At 44.8% G+C, this 24,061-nt stretch overlaps 1 protein-coding gene across 3 annotated transcripts in view; it reads right to left on the minus strand.

Moving 5' to 3' along the window:
- The window catches only part of WWTR1 (WW domain containing transcription regulator 1), a 184,846-nt gene that overhangs the window by 80,437 nt on the left and 80,348 nt on the right, over positions 1–24,061 (minus strand). For all 3 annotated transcript variants that reach the window (XM_036349951.1, XM_036349950.1, XM_036349952.1), the window contains exon 3: positions 5,838–5,974. In XM_036349951.1, the coding sequence (XP_036205844.1) occupies positions 5,838–5,974 (137 nt within the window). The remainder of the gene's footprint in view (positions 1–5,837; positions 5,975–24,061) is intronic.

The raw sequence follows: 24,061 nt of genomic DNA on the forward strand, positions 1-24,061 counted from the left end.
TTCAAAATATTGATTTTTATATACATACATATATATGTTAATATATGCTAATGTATATGGCATAGGTTATATCTATATATATAAAGAGCCAGGGGCCATCACATCCAAAACAACCAAACGGACAACTGAACAAGCTGTGTGGGGTGATCAGGCCAGCAGGGGGGTAGTGAGGGATGACCAAACAACTGAACACCAGGCAGTGTGGAGTGACCAGGCTGGCAGAGGTGTTAGTGAGGGGCAACCAAATGACTGAGCAGCAGGCTGTGTGGGGCAACCAGGCCAGCAGAGGGGGGCAGTGAGGGGTGACCAGGCTGGCAGGGGGGGGGCAGTTGGGGGCAACCAGGCTGTCGGGGGGGCAGTTAGGGGTGACTAGGTCAGCTGAAGGGGGCAGTTAGGGGTGACCAGGCTGGCGGGTGCGCAGTTGGGGGCAACCAGGCTGGCGGGGGGGGGGGGGCAGTTAGGGGTGATCAGGTCGGCAGGCAGAGGCGGTTAGGGGCGATCAGGCTGGCAAGGGGGCCAGTTAGGGGCGATCAGGCATGCAGGCAGGTAAGCAGTTAGGAGCCAGCGGTCCTGGATTGTGAGAGGGGTGTCCCAGATTGTAGAGGGTTCAGGATGGGCTGAGGGGACCCTCCCTCCCCTTGCACAAATTTCATGCACCAGGCCTCTAGTCTATATATTTAAAAAAATCTAAGCGACTGAATGACTGAACAACCAGTCGACCCGTCGCTATGACATGCACTGACCATCAGGGGGCAGACGCTCAACACAGGAACTGCCCCCTGGTGGCCAGTGCACTCCCACAGCTGGAGTGCTGCTCAGCTGACTTCCCCGTCCCGGCGGCCCACCAGCCTGGCGGCAGCCACTCACTCCCTCAGTAGTCCTGCAGGTCCAATCTCTGGAGAACGGGCCAGGCACTGATGGACCGGTGCCGCTAGCATGGTCCCGACAGTGCCGCCAGCCTCTGGGAAGTCAGCCTTGGGCACCATAGCCGCTTCCCCTCCCTAGATGCTCCACAAGGAAGAAACTATATAAAAGTGGCTGCCAGGTGGCTCCTGATAACCAGCATGCACATCAGCAGGATGGGTCTGGATTCTGGGCCAGAAAGGGCATCCCACCGCCTCTGGGCTGATCATGTCCCAGCCCCACCCACAGCCCCCTCAGGCCAGATGCCAGATGCAGGGCTCATGGCTGGCAAGAGCTGCTGCAGCAGTGTGCGCCTCTCCTGATCAGAACTGACTGGGGGTGAGTCCGCAGCAGGTGCAGCAGGGGCCGGGATGAGCGGGAGCGGCAGGCAGCATTGGACTGCAGGTTTCTGTTCGATCCCTGCAGGCCACCACGAGGGACCCCACCCGTGCACAAATTCATGCACCGAGCCTCTAGTATAATATATAAAAACACTGATATAGACCTATTATTCTAAATCTTAAAAAATAGCAGAGGAAAGAATCTATTCTTTATATTTTTAAAGACTGATAACAAAGGGCATAAACTACAGGCATACCATAGCTTGAAATAAAATGTTCTTAGTAAATAATTTTTTATTAAGACCATATTGTGACTCTCTAAATTGTCCCAATCTTTGGTGCTTACTTTGCATTCCCCAGTATATTTCCATCTACAGGACACATCTGTGATTCTTTATAGGCTAGCAACACACTTTGTAATGGACAAATACTCAAATATTGTTGGAAAACCCCAGAATGTGTGTCATGAGCAATTTACTACCCCAATTTATTAGAAATCTGGAAAAGTATTTTATTCAACCACAGGTAAACTTATTTCAGACATTCAGATTTCAATTTCTTTTGATGTACTTTACCATCAATTGAGCTGTGTGTGTATGCGCCCGTGCACACACGTGTGTGCATGCGCATGTGTGTAGGCAGTACTTCCTACTTGTACAATTTTTAAAAATTAACTGCAGTGTTTTATGTACTAGTAACACACTAATATCTAAATATCTATCATTTTGGGGGCTGATTAAATAAACTAATTATAGCAGACCAACATGTTGAGCTATTAGTTAATTTTTTAAAAGAATGAGGCAGCTCTATATGCACAGATATAGAAATGGAAAAGGCAAGGTGCAGAACAGTGGGTATAATATGCTAGCATTTGTATGTGACTGAAAACATTGGTTGACCCCATGCAACATATAAGGGACAGGGGATTGGGATCAGACAAAGACTGACTTTTTGAACACCTCTTTGAATGAGTTAATGTTTTTCAACCAGGTTCATAAAAGATTTTTTTCTATTATAGTGATTATAAAGTTAAGGTTAATACTTTATAATTAGTTCTTATAATTTTTAATGAAAATTAAATGTTTAAAGAAACCTTGAAACTACTCTAATTTACCTAATATGTGGTTTCTTTACTGCATTTGCATCTGTGAGCTTTTATATATTGGGGATAAATGACTCATGGGAAGTTTTGGGTTACCACTGCTGGTAGAAGCATTGATACCATTTTCCTTGATCTGCCCTTTAGACAAGTAACACAACAGAGGTTATCCCAAGTAATTTGCTTTTTGGATATATTTTACATCTGCAAGCTTTAAAATGGTAGGTCCAAACTTCCTGCAAGAACAGACTGCATATTTACTTGAAGCTAACCTGGGTCTACTTAAGTTCATGTTCACTTTGGCTAAGCCAGGGTATGAGGGCAGGGTGTCTAGCAAAAAGACTTCCATTCCTGCCAATCTAACAGGAGCTTCTTTTTACTTTAAAGTTAACTGTTCTGTGTATAAAGCAGTATCTAGACATTTGATCTTAAATGGGAATGTTATCTGAAATGGTACCATCTTTTAGAAAACTTTAAAATTGCCATCTTATTTTTAGCCTTTGTGGGATGGGGAGAATGACTACAACAAAAGCTGATTAGTTCTGTTGCTACAGTATATTAATTCACATCTGGTTATCTCTACTGGGCAGAATTTTAGTTTTCTGAAGTAAAGGAATTTAGCAGAAGATAATCTCCTCTCAAATATAAAATCACACTTAAACATTCTAAATGAAATGGCAAGTGAGTCAATTATCCCAGAGCAGGTATAGGAGAAGCCACCTGCAGGTTATATAATGATAGAATGCATTCTAAAATCAAACCAACCTCAGTTCAACTCCAGCTCTGCTATCCGCAAGTGGTGACTTTGAGCAAGTTTCCTATCTATAAATGGGAATGCTGTCACTTCTTGTAGGACTGTTGAGAGGATTTAATGAGATAAAGCAAGAAAACACCTACCCTGGTATCAGTCACATATCATGCAAAAAAAAAAAAAAAAGAAAGAAAGAAAGGAAAGTGATTCAAGACCAGAATTGTACTCTTTGGCAGTCTTCAGGGACCAAATTCACAGAAAGTGGCTACATGCCCTCCTCCTTGCTTTGGTCTGGATGAAGACAACAGGCCTGTGTGATTTTTCAAAGAACTTCAAGAAAGGAAGTTGGAAGGGAACCAAGGTGGCGGCATAGGTAAACACCGGAGTTTGCTGCCTCGAACAACCACTTCAAAAATACAACCAAAAGACAGAACAGACATCATCCAGAACCACAGGAAGGCTGGCTGAGTGGAAGTTCTACAACTAGGAGGAAAGAGAAAAGCATACCAAGGCTCGGAGGAGGTGCAGTGCTGAAGTAAAATACTAAGGTGCAGAGTGCATGCGGAGTGGGCTGGTGGCTGAGGGCGTGCTTGTCGTTTTCAATCGGGAGGGAGTCTCAGGCTCTGAGCTCCAGTTCCGGGTGACTCTCTAGGGACCCAGACTCAAACGGGAGAGGCGGGACTGTCTGGCATCGGTCGGAACTCGAGGGAAGCTTTCTCTCCGAGGGGCTGGCAGCAATTACCAGGACATTGAGAAGCAGAGCCTCTGAGGGCAAGACTGAGAGCAGCCATAACTGCTAGCCCCGCCCTGTTGATCCCGTGGGACCCGCCCCGCCAAAGCCCTGCAGGGAGACTTTTGCTGGATAGCCTCAGGCAAAGGCTAGATTAGCACCTCCCTACAGATCCAGGAGCCAGGAAGCCCAGAGGTCAGAGTGGGACCATCCGGTTTGCAGCTCTGTGGAATCATAAAAGACACACTCAAGGGGCAGACTCAGTGAGCACCAAAGCCCCATCGAAGCAAGTCTAGCCCTAGAGGGGTGTCTCCAGCACAGAAGTTCTCCCACTGCAGACAACAGCTGATTCTCACAGCCAATTGGCCTGGAGGTCAATTCCTCACAGTGATAACTACAACATCAAGGCTTAATTACAACAAGACTGTGCACAAAGCCCACAAGGGGGTGCACCAAAAGTATCTACCTCAGGTAATTGGGACACTTAGCACAAAAAGGCACTCTATCGACACAGTGAAGCATAAAAAATGCCGAGACAAAGAAACAGGACACAAACGACAGAATTGGAGGAAAGCAAACTGCTGGATATAGAGTTCAAAACCACACTTTTAAGGTCTATAAAGAACTGTCTAGAAGCTGCTGATAAATTTAATAAGGCCCTCGAAAAGACTGGTGAGACCACCGATAAATGTAGTGAGATCTTCAAGAAGACTGGTGAGACCGCCGATAAATGTAGTGAGATCTTAAAGAAGACTGGTGAAACCCTCGATGTTGTGATAAAGAACCAACTAGAAATTAAACATACACTGACTGAAATAAAGAATATTATACAGACTCCCAACAGCAGACCAGAGGATTGCAAGAATCAAGTCAAAGATTTGAAATGCAAAGAAGCAAAAAACACCCAACTGGAAAAGCAAAATGAAAAAAGAATCCAAAAATATGAAGATAGTGTAAGGCGCCTCTGGGACAGTTTCAAGCGTACCAACATCCGAATTATAGGGGTGCCAGAAGAAGAGAGAGAGCAAGATATTGAAAACCTATTTGAAGAAATAATGACAGAAAACTTCCCCTACCTGGTGAAAGAAATAGACTTACAAGTCCAGGAAGCACAGAGAACCCCAAACAAAAGGAATCCAAAGAGGACCACACCAAGACACATCATAATTAAAATGCCAAGAGCAAAAGACAAAGAGAGAATCCTAAAAGCAGCAAGAGAAAGAAAATCAGTTCCTACAAGGGAGTACCCATACGACTGTCAGCTGATTTCTCAACAGAAACTTTGCAGGCCAGAAGGGAGTGGCAAGAAATATTCAAAGTGATGAATACCAAGAACCTACAACCAAGACTACTTTATCCAACAAAGCTATCATTCAGAAGTGAAGGCCAGATAAAGAGCTTCACAGATAAGAAAAAGCTAAAGGAGTTCATCACTACCAAACCAGTATTATATGAAATGCTGAAAGGTATCCTTTAAGAAGAGGAAGAAGAAGAAAAAGGTAAAAATACAAATTATGAACAACAAATACACATCTATCAACAAGTGAATCTAAAACTCAAGTGAATAAATAATCTGATGACAGTATGAACTGGTGATTGTAATAGAATCAGGGACATAGAAAGGGATTGGACTGACTATTCTTGGGGGGAGAAAGGGGTGTGGGGGTGAGGGAAGAGATTAGACAATAATCGTGCACCTATTGATGAGGACAGTGGGTGGGGAGTGAGGGTGGAGGGTGGGGTGGGAACTGGGTGGAGGGGAGTTATGGTGGGAAAAAAATATTTAATTAAAAAAAATTAAAGATTTAATTTAAAAAAAAAAAAAGAAAGGAAGTTGGAGGAGAGACCAGATCAGTAGTGTAAACCCTACCCTAGGGTGAACTGTAGCAAAGAGGATAAGTAATGCAGCCAAAGGCAGGAAAAAATGCTCTCTGGGTGCACAAATGGGCACCACGGCAAGCAGAGCCCCGTGATGGAACACTATATTCAACTCCAAGTCAAAGCATGGCTTACCAAGATTTGGCTGGGACACGGCCATGGGCCTCTGGGGCACTGGTGTGGAAGTGGCGGCAGGGTGGAGACTCATATGATTCAGGGGCTGATTCATCAACTTCCTAGGGTCTTGCCATGTGGTGATTTTTTCTATGTGACTAAAAGAAAGAAAACAATTATCTTTTTAATTTTCAGTATCATTATCTTTATCACCATCACCAATAACAGCACAACAGTCCATGACTTTGGCTCTTCTTCCCTTAGGACCTGCTTCCAAGCAGCTGACCCATTGTACTTGGTTTCATGCAAAGTCAGGTCGCTTACCTAGCATCCAAACAAGGCTACACTGGGGATTTTGCAGTGACTCTCTGAACACAAGCCCATCACTAAGATGCCAAAAGCCCCTCTGAAAGGTTTTCTGCCTTACTGGGGACAGACAAGCCCCAGCAGTCCTCACCACCGCCCAAGGATCCTGTGTTCCCAACTCCTCAGGGACATCACTGCCATCCAATTACTGGGACGCCACGGGGTGAGCTCCTATCCAGAAGCAGGGCCGCCAGCCCTCCCACACTCGCAAGGCTCATTTAATTGACACCTCCACCTGTCCTCAGCCAAAGACCAGGCCCTTGAAACCAACCTCATAACCATGACCTTACTGTGTCCTTACTAAGTAAGGCACTGTGAAGTCCATATGGGTGATACATAAAACCCTCGAGAGGCCTATGTTCTGCCATGCATGGTCACAACTGTGTGACTGAGCAAAGCAGCAGTAAGTACTAGTAAGTGCAGGAGGGCAGGAGCACCAGATTAAGGAGACAGCTCAACGCTGAGGCACAAAGGCCTCTGAGGGAGAAAACATTAGACTTTGAGTCACATACAACTACCACTGTTTGTCATTATGACTGTCTCAGAGAAAGTAGCACAACAAGCTTCTGCCTAGTTTCTGATATGTCCTTGGAAGGATGGACGGACCGGCTCTACCTACCTGGCTCCCAACCACATCACAAGTTATTCTGCGTGCCTTATATAAACCCCGCACCACTCCATGGCTCCATCTTTTTTAGAGAGGTTATTACATATTTCTTTTACAGATGAGCATATTCACAGCCTTTTTTTAGGAACTATATCAGAGATTTTCTATGTTTATCAAAGACAGAAAACTGATAGCAGAAACTGAATGCCAGCCCTTTGTTCCAGGCCTTACAATTGGCTGCACTCCCCAACCCAATTTGCAATGCCAACCCCTAGGCACTACTGACCCTGCTAGAAAAGGTCTTTTCTGTTGCTTGTTTCCTTATTTATTTATTTATTTATTTATTTATTTATTTATTTATTTATCTATTGATTGATTGATTGATTTCAGAGAGGAAAGGAGAGGGGGAGAGAGATAGAAACATCAATGATGAGAGAATCATTGATCGGTTGCCTCCTGCTGGGGATCGAGCACACAATCTGGGCATGTGCCCTTGGCCAGAATCCAACCCAGGATCCTTCAGTCTGCAGGCCAACGCTCTATCCACTGAGACAAACCAGCTAGGGCTACATTTATTTTTATTTTTAAATACATTTTTTATTAATTTCCGAAAGGAAGGGAGAGGGAGAGAGAGATAGAAACATCAATGATGAGGGAGAATCATTGATCAGCTGCCTCCTGCATGCCCCCTACTGGGGATTGAGCTTGCAACCCAGGCATGTGCCCTTCTTGGTTCGTAGGTCAAGGCTCAACCACTGAGCAATCGGCTGTTTCCTCACACTGAAATGCTGCCACTGGCCCTGCTAAAATTCCTCTTCAGATTTCCCCATCCTAGACTGGAAGCTATTGCCTTGGGGAACTCATCCATTGCCTTGATTGAAAACTTGGACGTATCCCAAGAATGCTTTTTTTTTCTTAAATATATTTTATTGATTTTTCACAGAGAGGAAGGTAGAGACATAGAGAATACAAACATCGATGAGAGAGAAACATCAATCAGCCGCCTCCTACACGCCCCCTACTGGGGATGTGCCCGTAACCAAGGTACATGCCCTTGACTGGAATCGAACCTGGGACCCTTCAGTGCGCAGGCTGACGCTCTATCCACTGAGCCAAACCGGTCAGAGTCCAAGAATACTTGAAATGAGTGTGAGTGTTAAAGAGGAGTTGCAGGGGAACAGCCTCGGAAAAGGTGGAACTGCTGCATCTCACTCCTGTAGGAGCATCAGCCGTCTTCAAGAAATCAATAATGCAGTGGGAGTAATAAAATCAAAGAACCAAAACTATCTTCTTAGCCCTGGCAGGTGGTTGGAATGTCATCCCCACCTACACCAAAAGATTGTGGGTTTGATTCTAAGTCAGGGCATATATGGGAGGCAACTGATTGATATTTCTCACACTGATGTTTCCCTCTCTCCCTCCTTTCCTCTCTCTCTCTAAAATCATTTAAAATACATATATATATCCTTGTGTGAGGATTAAAAAGAAAACTATCTTGTTAAGAAAAGAAACAAATAGAGAGGGACGAGATTGAACTAAAGAGATCAGAATCCATTACCTAAGCATAAAAAAAAATGAAAAAAGAACAATGGTTTTAGTTATGCCTTCAGTTTAACAATTGTAATTCTGTTTAAAGCTTTTCATGAAGTACTTTTGTCAACTTTTGGTTCTGTGGAAACTCACAGCCAGCCTGTGGGGAGGGGAGGGGAGGGGAGGGGAGGGTTGTAACAGGCCTTCAGAGTGAGAAAGCAATTGCTGAAGACTTCAAAGTTAACTAACTTGCTTTGACAAAGTAATTAGAACTAAGAAACCCTTTGACTAACTATTCTTTCAGCACCATACTATTGAAACTTGTTTCCCAAGGTAGGAAGGTCCTGCATAAATACTTTCCACTATAGTACCAGAGGGGAGGAATCATTCTCTCTATCAGGAGCCTTTCTTAGACCCTCCGACACCATGAATAATGATGCTGTGCGAGAACCAGTATAAGCACAGCCCGGTAAGATGGAGTGATGTACATGGAATGGTAGCAGACATTAAGGACACTACTGTGGTCAGACACACTCAGCTACCAGTCAATAGTAGGAATCATACAGGAGCTAGAGTGATACACTCCTAAATGCGGGTCCTCCATTCTGCCATTCTGAACAAGTGGGCTGTGAGTCAACAATACTGTAATAACTATGTATGGTGCCAGGTAGGTACTTGAAATACTGGGGAGTGGGGGGTGGCACTTTGTAAAGTTTATGATTGTCTAACCACTATGTTGTATACCTGCAACTAATACAAAATAATATTCAATGTAAACTGTAACTGAAAAATAAAATACATTTTTTAAATAAAAACATTAAAAAAAAAAAAAAGTGGGCTGTGGCTCCAGGATCTGGGGAGAGCTGTAAGACCCACTCTAGAGGTGGATGAGCCCAGAACTGCCCGTGAGCCTGGCCAGCCTCCACCCCTGGGACAGAGTGCAGGGCTTTCTGGACAAACACTCTGGCCCTCATTCCAATAGGTCTAATCCCAAAGATGTACAATGCGGCCATGGCTTCAAATGCCAAAACTCTCCCAGGACTGTGGGAGCCTCCGAAGCCCACTCTTCAAACTCTATACCCAGCCAAAGCTTTTAAAGGAGTTTTGTTCCCAGCGGATTTGTTAATTAAAAGTGTCACTCACAGTATTTTCCTCAAAGACTTGAGTAAAAGAGGGAGCCTTTCTTAAGTGAGCAATTCTAACTGCTCTGAAACAACTCTGAAAGCCACTCAAATTCTCAGCCACTACAGCCAGTGGACAGGACACCAGCTCTACCCTAAGGCTCGACTTATATGATGATGGCCAGAGTGGCCCAAGTCTGAATGCCAAATGCAAGGGCATTACTCACAAGTACTCATTAATACATTGCTTATTTTTTTTTCATTGCTTATTATTTAACCTGAAAACTAAATTCTACTATGGTTCAAATCATTTAGTGCCCCTCACCCCATTCCCATTCAGTCTTCCATGCTGCTGTCTCATCTCAGCTGCCTCTCTGAGTTCTGAGTCGTTCCCTTTCTCGTATTTGTCAGTGTAACCTTACTGCCTGCCAGGACCCACAGTTAGTCAGATTAATCCCCACTCCCCTACTATTCCCACCTCCTTCCTGATTTCACTCCCTTGCTGAATCTACTGCAAGAAAATATCCCTATGCCATCATTAAAAGTCTAATTTCTCTTCAAAATATCTATGTATCTATAAAAAAACATATATTTAAAAAGATAGCAAACTTTTATGCTGATATATGCAATGGCTCACTTTTGCTTTTTTTCTTATCTAAACTCTTCTGAACTTTCAAGTTTTTAACAGTGATTATCTATTGTTTTCATAACCAGTAAAAACAAAAATACTTATTAAATTACAAAAAGACAAAAGGGAAATGATGCATATCTGTCATCATGTGGCCAAAGTAAGAAGGGAAATGGAATCAATTACCGGCTCCATGTTGTTTATATAGAAAAAAAGAGAACCAGGTCCTACAAGAAAGAAAAACTGACACCCTCGACCCCTCCTCCAAAAAAAAGGATTTTTTTCCCCCTAGACTACAAAAAAAAATGCCTGCAGGGTTTCACTGAGGCCCTGGGTGTGTGGTGGGAAAGGCGTCTATAGCAAAGATAATGGGATGGTATTTTCCTGTTCCTTTGAGAGTCCCTCTGACCACTACTTCCCAGGTTGTCTTTTTCTTTCAGTCACAGAGAGAACAAAACAAATCCTGGTCTCCAACCACATCAGGAGCAAGTGCTTGAATCCCACCCAGGTCCAGAAGAGTTTCAGCCCTCAGGACCTTCAATTGTCCCGGGGTAAGAAAGGTGGGCACTTCTCTGGGAAGATATTTGTCTGGAAATTGTAGCTTATGGGAAATTGTGTTGTGTGAAATAATTTTTCTTTTGTGGATAAATATGTTCTTCAATAAACACAGAAACTTATTTTATTAAGGAAATTCTGTTTGGAGTTAAAATGTCATTGAAATCAGCCCTACCTGGTTTGGCTCTGTGGATAGAGCGTGGGCCCAGGACTGAAGGGACTCGGGTTCGATTCTTATCAAGGGCACGTGTGGGAGGCAACCAATTAATGCAAGGGTCCTCAAACTTTTTAAACAGGGGGCCAGTTCACTGTCCCTCAGACCGTTGGAGGGCCGGACTTATAGTTTAAAAAAAAACTATGAACAAATTCCTATGCACACTGCACATATCTTATTTTGAAGTAAAAAAACAAAATGGGAACAAATACAATATTTGTATTTGCATGTGGCCCAGGGGCCGTAGTTTCAGGACCCCTGAATTAATGTGTCTCTCACATCTGTGTCTCTCCCCCTCCATTCCACTTTCTCAAAAACTCAATGGAAAAATATCTTCTGTAAGGATTAACAAAACTAAAAAAGTCATTGAAATCAGCAGGGGAGGGGTCAGCATGACCATCTTTCCAGTCACCATTCCCCCTCTGCCTGGACCCTCCCATCAGCCTGCAGGGGATTGTTAATTTAGCTGAGCAATTCTTGCCAGCCTCCTTATGTCCTTTCACCTGGATGGTCACAAAAGCCTCCAGTCTTCCTAGTTTTCCTCCCACCCTCCACCCTAAGTGAGTAGTACTTTTACTTCAGGGGCAAAGGGGACCAAGGGCCCAGAAGTGACTTGGGTCCATACAGGCAGCCTCCTGTGAGATACTTTGGGCCCTGGAAAGACCACAGTCTTGAGCTCACACATACCTGAGTTTTAATGCTAGCTCTGACCTTGTGTCACCTAACTGAGTAAGCCATTTAACCCATCCTAGTCTCAGTGCCTGTATCCATGAGAGTAAGTAAAAAAGTAAAAATAATAAACACACCAGCTCCTTGTTGTGGAGGTAAAACAGGTCTGTTCTGGGAAACCACAGATTTCTGGACCAGTTATCTGGGCTCCCCTTGCAGCATGGAAGGCAGCTGCTGCCTTCCCAATGTAACTGGACAATCAGTGGGTCCAAGCTGCCTTTCACTACCTGAGCCAACTAAGCAGAGACAGGGTTGAATCACATATGAGTATTTATTCCGATAATGCTGGCAGTATGGGGAAAGCAGCAGGTCATCTGCTCTACACCTCAACATAATCCAGCTGCTTATATTGGGTACAAGGACAAAGACTACATAAGGATGTAGGCAAAAAGGACAAATGGGCAGTTTACAGGTATGCAAAGGGCTGGGGATCTTCAAAGGGCTTAGTAATATGCAAGGACTGGAGTCTTCAAAGGGCTGGCGATTCTGGATTCTGCAACAAGGTTGTTAATCTTTCCATGAGAATTGGCAGCTCCAAATGGAGAGGATGGGCTGTCTTTCCAGGTGAGCTCTGAGGTCCCCAGGTCCTGGGTGCAACTGCCAGGCAGGTTAGAATGTACCTTCTTTATTCAGAATAAAACAATCGCAATTAACACAGCATGATTAATATTTCTTATAATTATAGCTGGTCCCCAATATTCTATTTCTGTCCCTATCACCAAGGCTGGCAATGCTCGGTTCAAGTTTATTCAACAAGTGGGGACAGTATACCTATTGTGTGTGATGTACTAGGTTAAGTATAAAAAGGAAAAGCATTTTGTAAATGCAAAAAAAAAACCCTGACTAGCAGCAGAACCATTAAAGGCAAAGATAAAATCTTATCTGTAAAACTAGAATCCACTGGCCTCTCAGAGCCCAGGAAAGGCCTAGTATTTTCGATGAATTTACCCTCTACCAACTTTATGGAAGGAAGTCACATAACAAAGATTCTGAAATAGGAGGCCTATGTAATACATTTTGTATTGCTGGAAGCATACAAAAATAGGAATAATCATTTGTGGAATATATGAACAACATAAACTGATGAACAAAAATAGACACAGAGACAGAGAAGCATTGAACAGACTGTCAAACTTCAGTGGGAAGGTGGGGGAGAGGGGCGCTGGCGGGGTGGAGGGGTAGGAGATCAACCAAAGGACTTGTATGCATGCATATAAGCATAACCAATGAACACAGACACTAGGGGGGTGAGGGCATGTGCTGGGGGGTGGGGGTGGCCGGGGGGAGGTCAATGGGGGAAAAAGGAGACATATGTAATACTTTAAACAAAAAAAAAAAAATAGGAATGATTATGAGTGCTCAATTTTGAAAGAATTTAGAATTCTTAGCAACATAATCTGCTTGCTTATTTCCATGGGCAAAGATTTCATCTTTAAATATAAGCCTTTTTACTCCCCAACCTCTTCCCTCACCCCCGCTTTGTTAATATATTAGTTTCACATTAGTGTCAGACGTTACTCAGGGCTCCCTATCATCAACAGAGCTGTTAGGACAAGATTTGGAGTCAGCCTCCAACCTGCCTCTTCTTTTCCATCACAACCTAGTGTAGTGGTTAGAGAACCAGCCAATGGGATGGGAAGTTAAAAGCGGCTTGGGTCATACAACCAACTCTGACTGTTTCCAACTCAATTCATAAGTGCCACTCCACTTCATCCCCTGACAATCCCAGTTTCTTCTTAACCTCTCCCTTCACTATTTCTTTTTTAGGGGTGCTGATATTTCTTTTCCAATGGAACATAAGCTCTTTTGATGACAGAAATGACCCTATTGGACAAAGTAAAGTGTTCTGCCCATAGCAGGCATCTGAAAAGCAATACTGCTGCAATACTCATAATATTCACAAGTCCAGTTTAGGATATAAGTAAGTTGTCTTATTTTTTAAAATCAGGCATTAAAAACCTTTTTTATTTACTAGGCCTGTGGTCGGCAAACTGCAGCTCTCGAGCCACATGCAGCTCTTTGGCCCTTGAGTGTGGCTCTTCCTAAGCCTTAGGAGTACCCTAATTAAGTTAATAACAATGTACTTACCTATATAGTTTAAGTTTAAAAAATTTGGCTCTCAAAAGAAATTTCAATCGTTGTACTGCTGATATCTGGCTCTGTTGACTAATGAGTTTGCAGACCACTGTACTAGGCCAATTCACCACCCTATTAGTGTTATAACCAATTATCGTAAACTGAAGATTGCTTGCTTTAAAACTACTAACTGAAATAGGTTTGCAGCTTGCTTGTTGTGACCAGTTCGATTAAACCCATCAGTGTTAAAAATGAAAACTGAAACAGACTTGCATGAGAGTGATAATTTCCGAGGTAGGGCTGGCCAAGCAAATTTGACCCATTGTCAAAAGACAACAAATGCTATACCAATGCTTACTCCTGGACCAGATGGCAAGAATTGTTGCCCAAGACTCATATTAACATTTTTAAATTTCCTTCAATTAAAATTCAAATTCAAATACGCAAAAGCTGGTTTACCTTTTTGTTGTATTTCAAGGATAAATGCCTGTGTTTCAATTAAATTAAACATGCTAGTGAAGCATAGTGGTCCCTCCTTTGGAAAAATGGTGGTTTGAAACTGCTGTTTGAACTACTCTGTCATTCTTAGTCTCTTATTCTGTAGGTCAACTCTGTTATTTTTAGACTGTAAAATAACTTTGTTTTAAGCTTGAATAATAGAAAAGATAAACTTAACTGTATGACCTTGCAAGCTAGCCATCTAAAGGGGCTGATACACTGATCTAATCTAATGAAAGAGAAACATGCAAATTGATGGCACCTCTGCTACACCCAAGCCACACCCACCAACCAATCAGAGCGACTATATGCAAACTAACCCAACGAAGATGGCGGCCGGCAGCCACGGAGCTGGAGCAAGCAGGAGGCTTGGTTGCCCTGGCAATGCAGGAAGCCAAGCTTCCCACCTGCCCTACCCAGCTGTGGCTGTGGCCTCTGCTCAAGGCAACAAAGTTTCAATTATAGAAGATAAATAAATCCCAGATACCTGCTTCCATCCAGCCTCCACTGGGAGCTTGGGTGGCTGGGGACCATGGCCAGCCTGCAAACAGCCACCAGCCCCTCACCCAGGCTGGCCAGTCACCTAGCAGGACCTCCCTCCCTGAAGGGGGTGTGGCCAGCCTGGAAACGGCCCTCAGCCCCTCACCCAGGCTGGCCAGGCATCCCAGCGGGACCCCCACCCTGATCTGGGACACCCTTCAGGGCAAACAAGCCAGCCCCCACCCATGCACCAGGCCTCTATCTACACTAATAAAAGAGAAACATGCAAATTGGTGTCACTCTGCTACCCTTCCCATTGGCTAATCAGGGAGATATGCAAATTAACTGCCAGCCAAGATGGCGGCCGGCAGCCAGGCAGCTGATGCGAACAGGGAGGCTTGCTTGCTTCAGTGACGGAGGACTCCAACGTTCCCCACCTGACTTGTCAGCCTCTCAGCTGCAACTCTAAGCAACTATGTTGCAAATATAGAAGCTAAACCAAACCCCAGAAACCTGCTTTATTCAGCTGGGCTTCAGCTAGCTGGACTGCAACATTGTATCAAATACAGACGGTAAACAAAGGCCAGAAACCTGTTTTCAGCAGCCGAGGCCTCAGAGCTAAAGCTGGCCCAGAATAAAAAAAAAAGAAAAGAAAAAAAGGAGCAGTGTGGAGCTTCAGTCACCCATCAGCCTGAAAACGGCCCTCAGCCCCTCAGCCAGACTGGCCAGGCACCCCAGTGGGGACTCCCACCCTGATCCAGGACACCCTTCAGGGCAAACCAGCCAGCCCCCAACCGTGCACCAGGCCTCTATTCTATATAGTAAAAGGGTAATATGCCTCCCAGCACCGGGATCAGCGTGACAGGGGGCAGCGCCCAAACCCCCTGATTGCCCTGCAGCTCTGTGTGTGAAAGGGTGCAGCGCCCTAACCCCCTGATCAGCCCTGCTCTGTGGGTGATAGAGGGCGGCTCCCCAACCACCCCCCACGGGCCCTGCTCTGTGTGTGACAAGGTAGAACCATAACCTCCCCATCAGCCCTGCCCTGAGTGTGACAGTGGCAGCGTCCCAACCCCCTGATCCGTCCTGCTCTATGTGTGACGGGGGGCGGTGCCCCAACCCCCCTGATGGGCCCTGCTCTGTGCGTGACAGGAGGGAGCTCCCCAACCCCCTGATTGACCCTGCTCTGTGTGTGACAGGGTACCGAGCCACAACCCCCCTGATGGGCCCTCCTCTGTGCATGACAGGGGGTGGCGCCGCAACTTCCCTATCGACCCTGCCTTGAGTGTGACAGGGGGCGGTGCCCCAAACCCCCAATCAACCGTACCCTGAGCGTGACTAGGGGTGGCATCGCAACCTCCAGATCCACCCTGCTCTGTGCATGACAGGGAGTGGCGCCCCAACTCCCCAATCGGCCCTGCTCTGAGCCCGACCAGGGGCTGCACCTAGGGATTGGGCCTGCCCTCTGCCACCCGGGAGCAGGCCTAAGCCAGCAGGTCGTTATCTCCCGAGGGGTCCCAGACTGCGAGAGGGCACAGGCCAGGCTGAGGGACCCCTCCCTTCCCCCCCGAGTGCGCACATTTCTGTGCACCGGGCCTCTAGTCCTATATAATAAAAGGGTAATTTGAAAATTGACCCTAACAGCAGAACAACTGGGAATGACTGGCCACTATGACACACACTGACCACCAGGGGGCAGACGCTCAATGCAGGAGCTGCCCCTGGTGGTCAGTGAGCTCCCACACGGGGAGCTCTGCTCAGCCACAAGCCAGGCTGATGGCTGCCAGCACAGTGGTGGTGGCAGGAGTCTCTCCCACCTTCTCAGCAGCGCTAAGGATGTTCAACTGCAGCTTAGGCCTACTCCCCGCTGGCAAGTGGACATCCCCCGAGGGGTCCCAGACTGCGAGAGGGCACAGGCTGGGCTGAGGGACCCCCCTCCTCGCCCCCGAGTGCACAAAGTTTTATCTTGTACTGATAATAATTCTTATATTCCAATGCCAAGTGTTTGTTCATCCAAGGTTACAGGTGTCTATACCGATATGTACTCAAGGTTACAAATTGTCTGTAAAAATAACTTACACAAGGACCTAAAAGAATATAAAAAGAAAATGGTTCCTCCTTTGGGTGTTCAGAATTTGACGGAGGTAATCTGCTCTGAACCTGTGTGCAATAAAGATGACTCCTAACTAATTGGCTTATTAGGCATCTTGTCCAGCTTGCTGATTTGTGATACAACACAAGTAGTGTGTTCTTATTTAAAATGTCAAGACCTAGGAAAGACACATCATATCTTACTCACATCTTACATTTCTTTGAGTGGCATCTTTTGTTTTTGGGGTGTTTTTTTGCCAGTGGTACTGATACGGGATTTGTGGACTAGAACACGCGGTGTTCCCCTGGGCAGGATGTCTTCCCCAGGCTCTTTGTCCATTGGAGTTGAAGAATGAAACCATGGACAGAAGATGGCATAGCAAAGGTGGAAATGTTTTAAAGAACAAGCAGACTCCCACATGGGGAGGGAGAAAGAGTCCCCACCCAGTCCCTTCTTCCACAGTTTATAAAGGCTGCCTCAATAGCCCTTCTGATTGGCCACTATCCTGCTTTGATTTGGTCACTACAGCAACTCCTGAGCTCAAAAGGTCAAACCTCACATGGGAAAAGTGAGGCCCTCCTCCCTTATTGTTTTCCTAATTCTCCTTCTTTGAATGAGAGGCTTCCTTCCCTTTATTTTGTAATTGTGTATCTTTTGCTACTTCCAGCTCCCTTATCTTATGGAAATGTAATTTCTGCCACCCCCAACTCCCTTGTCTTATGGAAGTGTAACTTCTGCTGCTTCCAACTCCCTTGTCTTATGGAAATGTAACTTCTGCCCCCCCCAACTCCCATGTTGGAAAAAAAAAAGTCACTTACGGAAAAGTAACTTTTTGCAGCTCTGTAGTCTGTGCTTTTTCCATGGACTCCCTTAATTTTTAAAAGTTCTCTAAACCTGCCTATTTCACCCCTAAAAACTCCTATTTCAGTACTTAGCGCTTCGACGGGACACCTTGGTAGGTCTTAACCACAAGAACAAAGACCGCTGGCATACACAGTCACCAGTTCTCCCAGGCCCAGATGAACAGTCTTTCTCCAGAGAGTTTCTCTGCTGTCATCAAAAACCAGAACATGGGGCAAGCTGATCACAGCGGCACCCCATCACCAGGATAACTCACAACCCACATGTACAACCCCACCTGATGAGTAGACAGCCACTAAATTGTTCTCCTCTGCTTAACACTATCAGCTCAGTTGGAAATTGGGGAGTCTGCTTTTGAACTTGGATACACTGACAATCAGAAATAAGGTGCTGGCTCTTCACCTAGCTGAAGAGCTAATGTTCTAATTTTATTTCTAAAGCCATCACTCTCCCTCCCATGTTGTCGTCCTTCCTATCGTCACCCAAACAGGATGGTTCTTTGCCCCAAAGCAGCTTTCATAGCACGATCACTACAATTCTTTCTCCGTTCTGCACAAATCTTAAAAACAACACCATCTCTTACTAGTCCACTGCATTAGAATAAAAGCTACAAAGAAGTAAAAATCAGGCTTCTAATGGACAAGGCTGACACATCCATTAGCAAACATTCATATCAGTCAAAGATTAAATACCAAAGCTATAAAAACTGACTCTCTCATACCATATAATACAGGTGACTCTCACATAACAGAAGCATGTTGGATGTAAAAGCTCATCTTTTGAAAACCACAAAGGATTTATAGTTAAAAGGTTCTGGTCAGATTTTTAGTTAAGGAGCTCATCAAACATAGCTGCAATCTATGACACAGAAATAATAACTCACATATAAAGAGAGGATTTTTTTTTAGGCTCCTCTAATAAAAGAGGATACAAAACCAGAATTATTATTTTGGTGCATGCTTCCAGTCTCTACCATTCACTTGCCAATTCAAAAAATTTCAGAGTTTTCTGGAATTTAGAATGAATGGCAGGGATTGTGTTTTTAACTACCAGGCTCTAATCCTCAACTTCCATCACAGCCATGCCAAGAAGCCTCCACTTATTTAAATTAGCAGCAGTGGCAGCAGCAGCGTGAAAGTTCTGTGCACACTTCCGCTGAGCCAGCTGTGCGGGTCTGGCCAGCCGTGCGGCTCTGTCTTCTGGAAGCTTACCACGGAGCACCATGGGCTTTTTTGCAGACTCACCACTGAGGCTGCGGGTCAGGACCGAGCTGAATCAAGCCATCCTGCTGTCCACCCCTAAGCTGGGTGTGAGCCACTTGAGACTGAAATAGCCGCAGTTCCTGCGAGGCCTATTTACCAGCATTTTGTCCCTGAGGTAGGGAAGAAGGGGACACTATGAATGTGCCACACTTCTGGAGAAAACCACTTTGGGAAGCCAGTGACTCATCAGCACAGCCAAGATGTGACTCACAGATCCATTCTGAGGGGGAGCCACAGTGTTAGAGAGCCCTGTCGTTCTGGGTGAGGTCCCCAATGTCACCCAATGTAGGCAACCCTGACTCCTGACATCGCTTGCCGGAAGCCGGTCCATCCTTGCTGCTTGACACAGTCGCTGCAGGATAGAAACATCTGCACAGCATACGTTTCAAGGGACCTGGCGTATACAGCATACTGTTCTTAATATGTTTGCTCCCCTTCTTAGCGCTATGTGTTTTAACCAAGGTCACCTCTCCGAGAAAGGTTGTTTCCCCAGGTAGGGATTTTTCCCTGAAGTTAGGGAGGGGATGAAACTCCTTAACTAAGTGCCAGGCGGGTAGTTAATCACTTTAACTACAAACAATCATGCTTAAGCTACATAATCTTTACTCCCTGGAATGCAGATAAGAAACTCCCTAACCTTTGTAATAGAAATTGACAGGATTAAAATCAACTGGTATAAATATGGATGTAACAAAACAATAAACAGCAGAACTTCGCTGGAGATCCAGACCAGACCTTGGCTGGAGATCCTGGCTAGAGATCCTGGCTAGGCTGTGAAAGGGCGAGGAGTACGCCCTCCACCTTGCCCCAGGGTAAGGGCTACGCCCTCCACCTTACCCCAGGGTAAGAGCTTCGCCCTCCACCTTGCCCCAGGGTAAGGGCTATGCCCTTCATCTTAACTTGGCCATGTGCTCAGCAAGCTTCTTCCCAGAAGATAGTCAAGGGAAGTGCACGCCATCACTATGACCACATCCTGTGTACTTGCGCCTGGCCAATCAGCAGGGCCCACAGTCCTTTCTCCTCCCCTTACCCCAAACCCCTATAAAACCTCTCTCCACACAGAGTTTTCTCTCTCTCGGCCACTGGAGCTTACCGTTGCATCGGTGAGTGTGGCAGGGGAGCCAAACCTAGGTTTGAAATGAATGACTCTTTGCTTTTGCATCGGACTCGCTGGCTCCCTGTGGGTTCTTGGGAATCATGAAATCTGGGCACAACAGGCTGCTGATCAACTGAACGCTGTCTCTGTGTCATTCCTTCTTCGCTGACTCCATCCACACCTTTGGGGGCCCCTGGACCTGCTGGGGTTGGACCCCGGCAATCGCTTCTGCAAACTTAGCTAAACTCTCACTTAACCTCATTTTTTCTATCCCCTGATAAAGCAAGAAGAAAACGTGAAGGCCTGTGTTTTCATTTGCTTGTTTGCCTCAGGCCAAGAGGTTTATCAAAGAATGTTAACTGAATTAAGATTTCACTATGGGTACTTAAGATTTTTTTTCTGTTCTCATGTCAGGATCAAAAATGCTATTAAAATATTTACAAATCACGTTAAGTTTGTTGTGTTCAAACCTAACAACATAACAGTTTGTGTCACTGTTTTATTATTTAAAGATATCAAGAATAAATTATGTACTTGATACATATTTTCTCACTTTATTTTTCCCAAACATAAACATGAGATGAAAATGAGGAAAGTGGAGAAAAGACAAGGCTCTTTATGAATGCTGAATTCTAGAATTATCAACATGAAGTGAAACACGTTCACTTATTCATTTGACAAGCCTTTAGGGGGAGCTGTATCTTCCTTGGGGATTCAGTTTCAAGGTCAGTTTAGGCATATGTGGAAGTGGTGAAAATTACCACTGAAAATCATTTAAAAGTCCCATAATGTACAGTCTAGTAGGCTTTCTGTACATTATATTGTTTTTCAGTAATCATAGCCAATTCTTTCCAGTGTTGCGACATGGTACTGTTTCTACAGGCAAGCTCCAGTGAAATGATGCTGTCCCCAATGTTGGGATTTGCAGGGTGTGCAGTCTCGAATTCATGCCATGGAAAGAGGCATATGGCCCAAGTGCCTGTGGTGTCCTCTGCTCCAGGTTGGGTGTAATGGAAGATGATCTAGCGTGGGCCCTCCAAGCTGGCAATCAAACTCCTGAGGAGTAGTAACAATGCAATAACAAGGGGTGTGGAGGGTAACAGAGCCCAGACCCTATTTTTATTGTTATTATAAGTGTCCAGAGCCTGACATTCTACCTCGATAGCTGCATGTTAGATACACTCCCCATATCAACTGTGTCTGACAACTGGTAAACAGCTTTAATTTCACGTTCAGTTTTTAAAAGGAGCTTGTTTTTAGGCCACTGAGCTACTCTAAATGTTAAAATACTTTGAAAATTGTTTTTCCAGGCTCTCCATGCCCAACACATGTTTCAACATGCTGTTTTTCCAGTTGTTTCTTAAATGGGACATTAACACACGGCTTGCTTGCCCCTAAGCCAATGGTCGGCAAACTGCAGCTCGCGAGCCACCTGCGGCTCTTTGGCCCCTTGAGTGTGGCTCTTCCAGAAAATACCACATGCAGGTGCGCATGTACAGTGTGATTGAAACTTCGTGGCCCATGCGCAGACATCAGTATCTTGTGGAAGAGCCACACTCAAGGGGCCAAAGAGCCACATGTGGTTTGTGAGCCGCAGTTTGCCGACCACTGCCCTAAGCCATTGCAAGCATAAACTACCTCACAGCTAAACAGCGGCTGCCCTCCTTTCTCTTCTTCCTAATGAGGCCAAATGACTTCAATGTCACCTGGCCCACAACCCCCCCAAAAAAGGTAAAAGCCTCCTTAAAACCAAAAATTCTTTTGGGTTAGTCTACCTTCTCCTCTATTCATGTGAAGAGATTCAATTCCTTTTGGTTGGCTTTACGTGTGTTTTTAATTCTGGAAAGAGGATGAGCCATCCTGGGCTCTGGTTGTCTGGTTGTCAAAGTTACTTTCTGCACATTCGAAAGACATGACAACTGGAACTAGAGAGAAAACTGGCAGGAACCCCACACCCAGTCTGAAGAAGACTGGTGGTGCTGTTCAGACCCAGGGTGCCATTTCACAGGAAATGATTAGGAGATTTGAAGACAAGAACTGAGGCACTAAAAGGGATCGAGTTAGGCTTTCACTGGTAGGGGAGGGAGTGCTAGGGACCTTGAAGGTAATCACTGGGCAACACTGCCTATGTTTCCTATTTTAAACCCAGCCCACATCCTGTCTTTACATGTATTTCTTGGCATCTTTGGTTGAAAGTACCACCCAAATTAGACAGAGTGCACAGTGGTTTTGAATTTTACATCTGCTATTAACCAGATAAGTAATATTATTGTTTTGAATATTTCATCAAACAACAAAAGTGTCAGACATACACGACACTGTAAACATTCATGCCCTTCCTTTTCCTTGTGAAAATCTATCACAATTGTTTAAATAGATGAGAAATTTAAATGCAAACACCCATGGTACAATGAACCACCAAAAATGAGGGGAAATAATGGTGGATATCAACTTGCTGCAAAAACTAGAGCTATACTTAATTTCACATAGTCAGAATGACTAAGTAATAATTGATCTAAAGACATAAGACATTCTCAAAGCACAAAAGAGCTAGCTAACCACCAGCCCAAGTGGCTCCTCCACCTTCTTTTTCTTTTTTGTTCTAATGACTAGAAGCCCGGTGCACAAAATTAGTGCATGGGGGGGGGGGGTAGTGTCCCTCAGCCCGGTTTGCACCCACTCCAACCTGGGACCCCTTGGGGTATGTCCGACTGCCAGTTTAGGCCCGATCCCACGGGGACTGCTGGCTCCTAACCACTCACCTGCCTGCCAGCCTGATCGACGCCTAACTGCTCCCTTGCTGGCCCGATTGCCCCCAACTGCCCTCCCATGCCGGCCTGGTTGCCCCTAACTGCCCTCCCCTGCGGGCTTGGTGACCCCCAACTGCCCTCCCCTGCTGGCCTGGTTGCCCCCAACTGCCCTCCTCTGCAGGCCTGCCCCCTCCCAACTGCCCTCCCCTGTTGGCCATCTTGTGACCACATGGGCCATCTTGTGTGAGGGTATGATGGTCAATTTGCATATTACCCTTTTATTATATAGAATAACTCAACCACAGATGAGAAAAGGCCAAAGCTGGGATTCCTCCAGTGCCTGTCCAGTCCTTTTGGTGGTGAGTGTGATAAGCTTCCTGTGCCTGCCTAAGATTTCAGTCTCTCATTTAAAGTAAAAAGAGTAGCCCTAGCCAGTTTGGCTCAATGGATAGAGCATCAGCCTGCAGACTAAAGGGTCTTGGGTTTGATTCCTGTTAAGGCCACATACCCAGGTTGTGGGCTCAATCCCCAGTAAGGTGCCTGCAGGAGGCGAGGCAGCTAATCAATGATCCTCTCTCATCATTGATGTTTCTATCTCTCTCTCTCTCTCCCTTCCTCTCTGAAATAAATAAAAAAAATATTTTTATATAATAAAATAAAGTAAAAAAGATTTCACCTTGAAGTGAAAAAACATGGTAGGACTGATTACTTAGAAGACAGTATATAAAAGCTTCCATAGTTACGTAACAGAAATGCTCAAGAAGTTTTAGGCTAATTTAGTCTTTTAATCATTTACAAGTTGACAACAGTTAAACCCCAAAATACAGGAGTAAAGATCAGGTTACATAAATGTTACCTGACTAAATTTGAGGTTTCTGTGACACAACAAAAGGAAAAACAAATTTTAGCCTAAAAGTAGTAAAATTTTATACAATGCATATTTTTGCCAACTCCAGAGAGTTAGCTTTGTACCCATACATTGAATTTAGAAATATACTATTGCTTTAAACTTTTTATTTAACAAAGAACATAAATATGTATCTGTTTCAATTTTTATGAGTAATTTCTCCATCCAAACCCAACTATTCTTCACTAAAGCAGCCGGTATTAATTCTCATATAAAATAAGCAGTTACTTATGTGTATGTAACTTTTAACTTTGATATGATTTTAAATTTATAGGAAACTCGCAAGGATATACAATGTACTTCCATCTGCCAATTCACAAGCTTTTTTCCCCACAAATTATTTCTGATGAGTAGCACTAGAATACTCATCTGCTTTTATATAATTCCTCAGTGATAGTAATAGTATTTTTACGTGAATAAGATGTCCCCATGTATAAGATGCCCCCCTCTTTTCCAACCCAAAATTAAGAAATCAA

The sequence above is a fragment of the Myotis myotis genome, unplaced genomic scaffold, assembly GCF_014108235.1.
Source record: "Myotis myotis isolate mMyoMyo1 unplaced genomic scaffold, mMyoMyo1.p scaffold_m19_p_2, whole genome shotgun sequence".
In the NCBI taxonomy this organism is placed as follows: Eukaryota; Metazoa; Chordata; class Mammalia; order Chiroptera; family Vespertilionidae; genus Myotis; species Myotis myotis.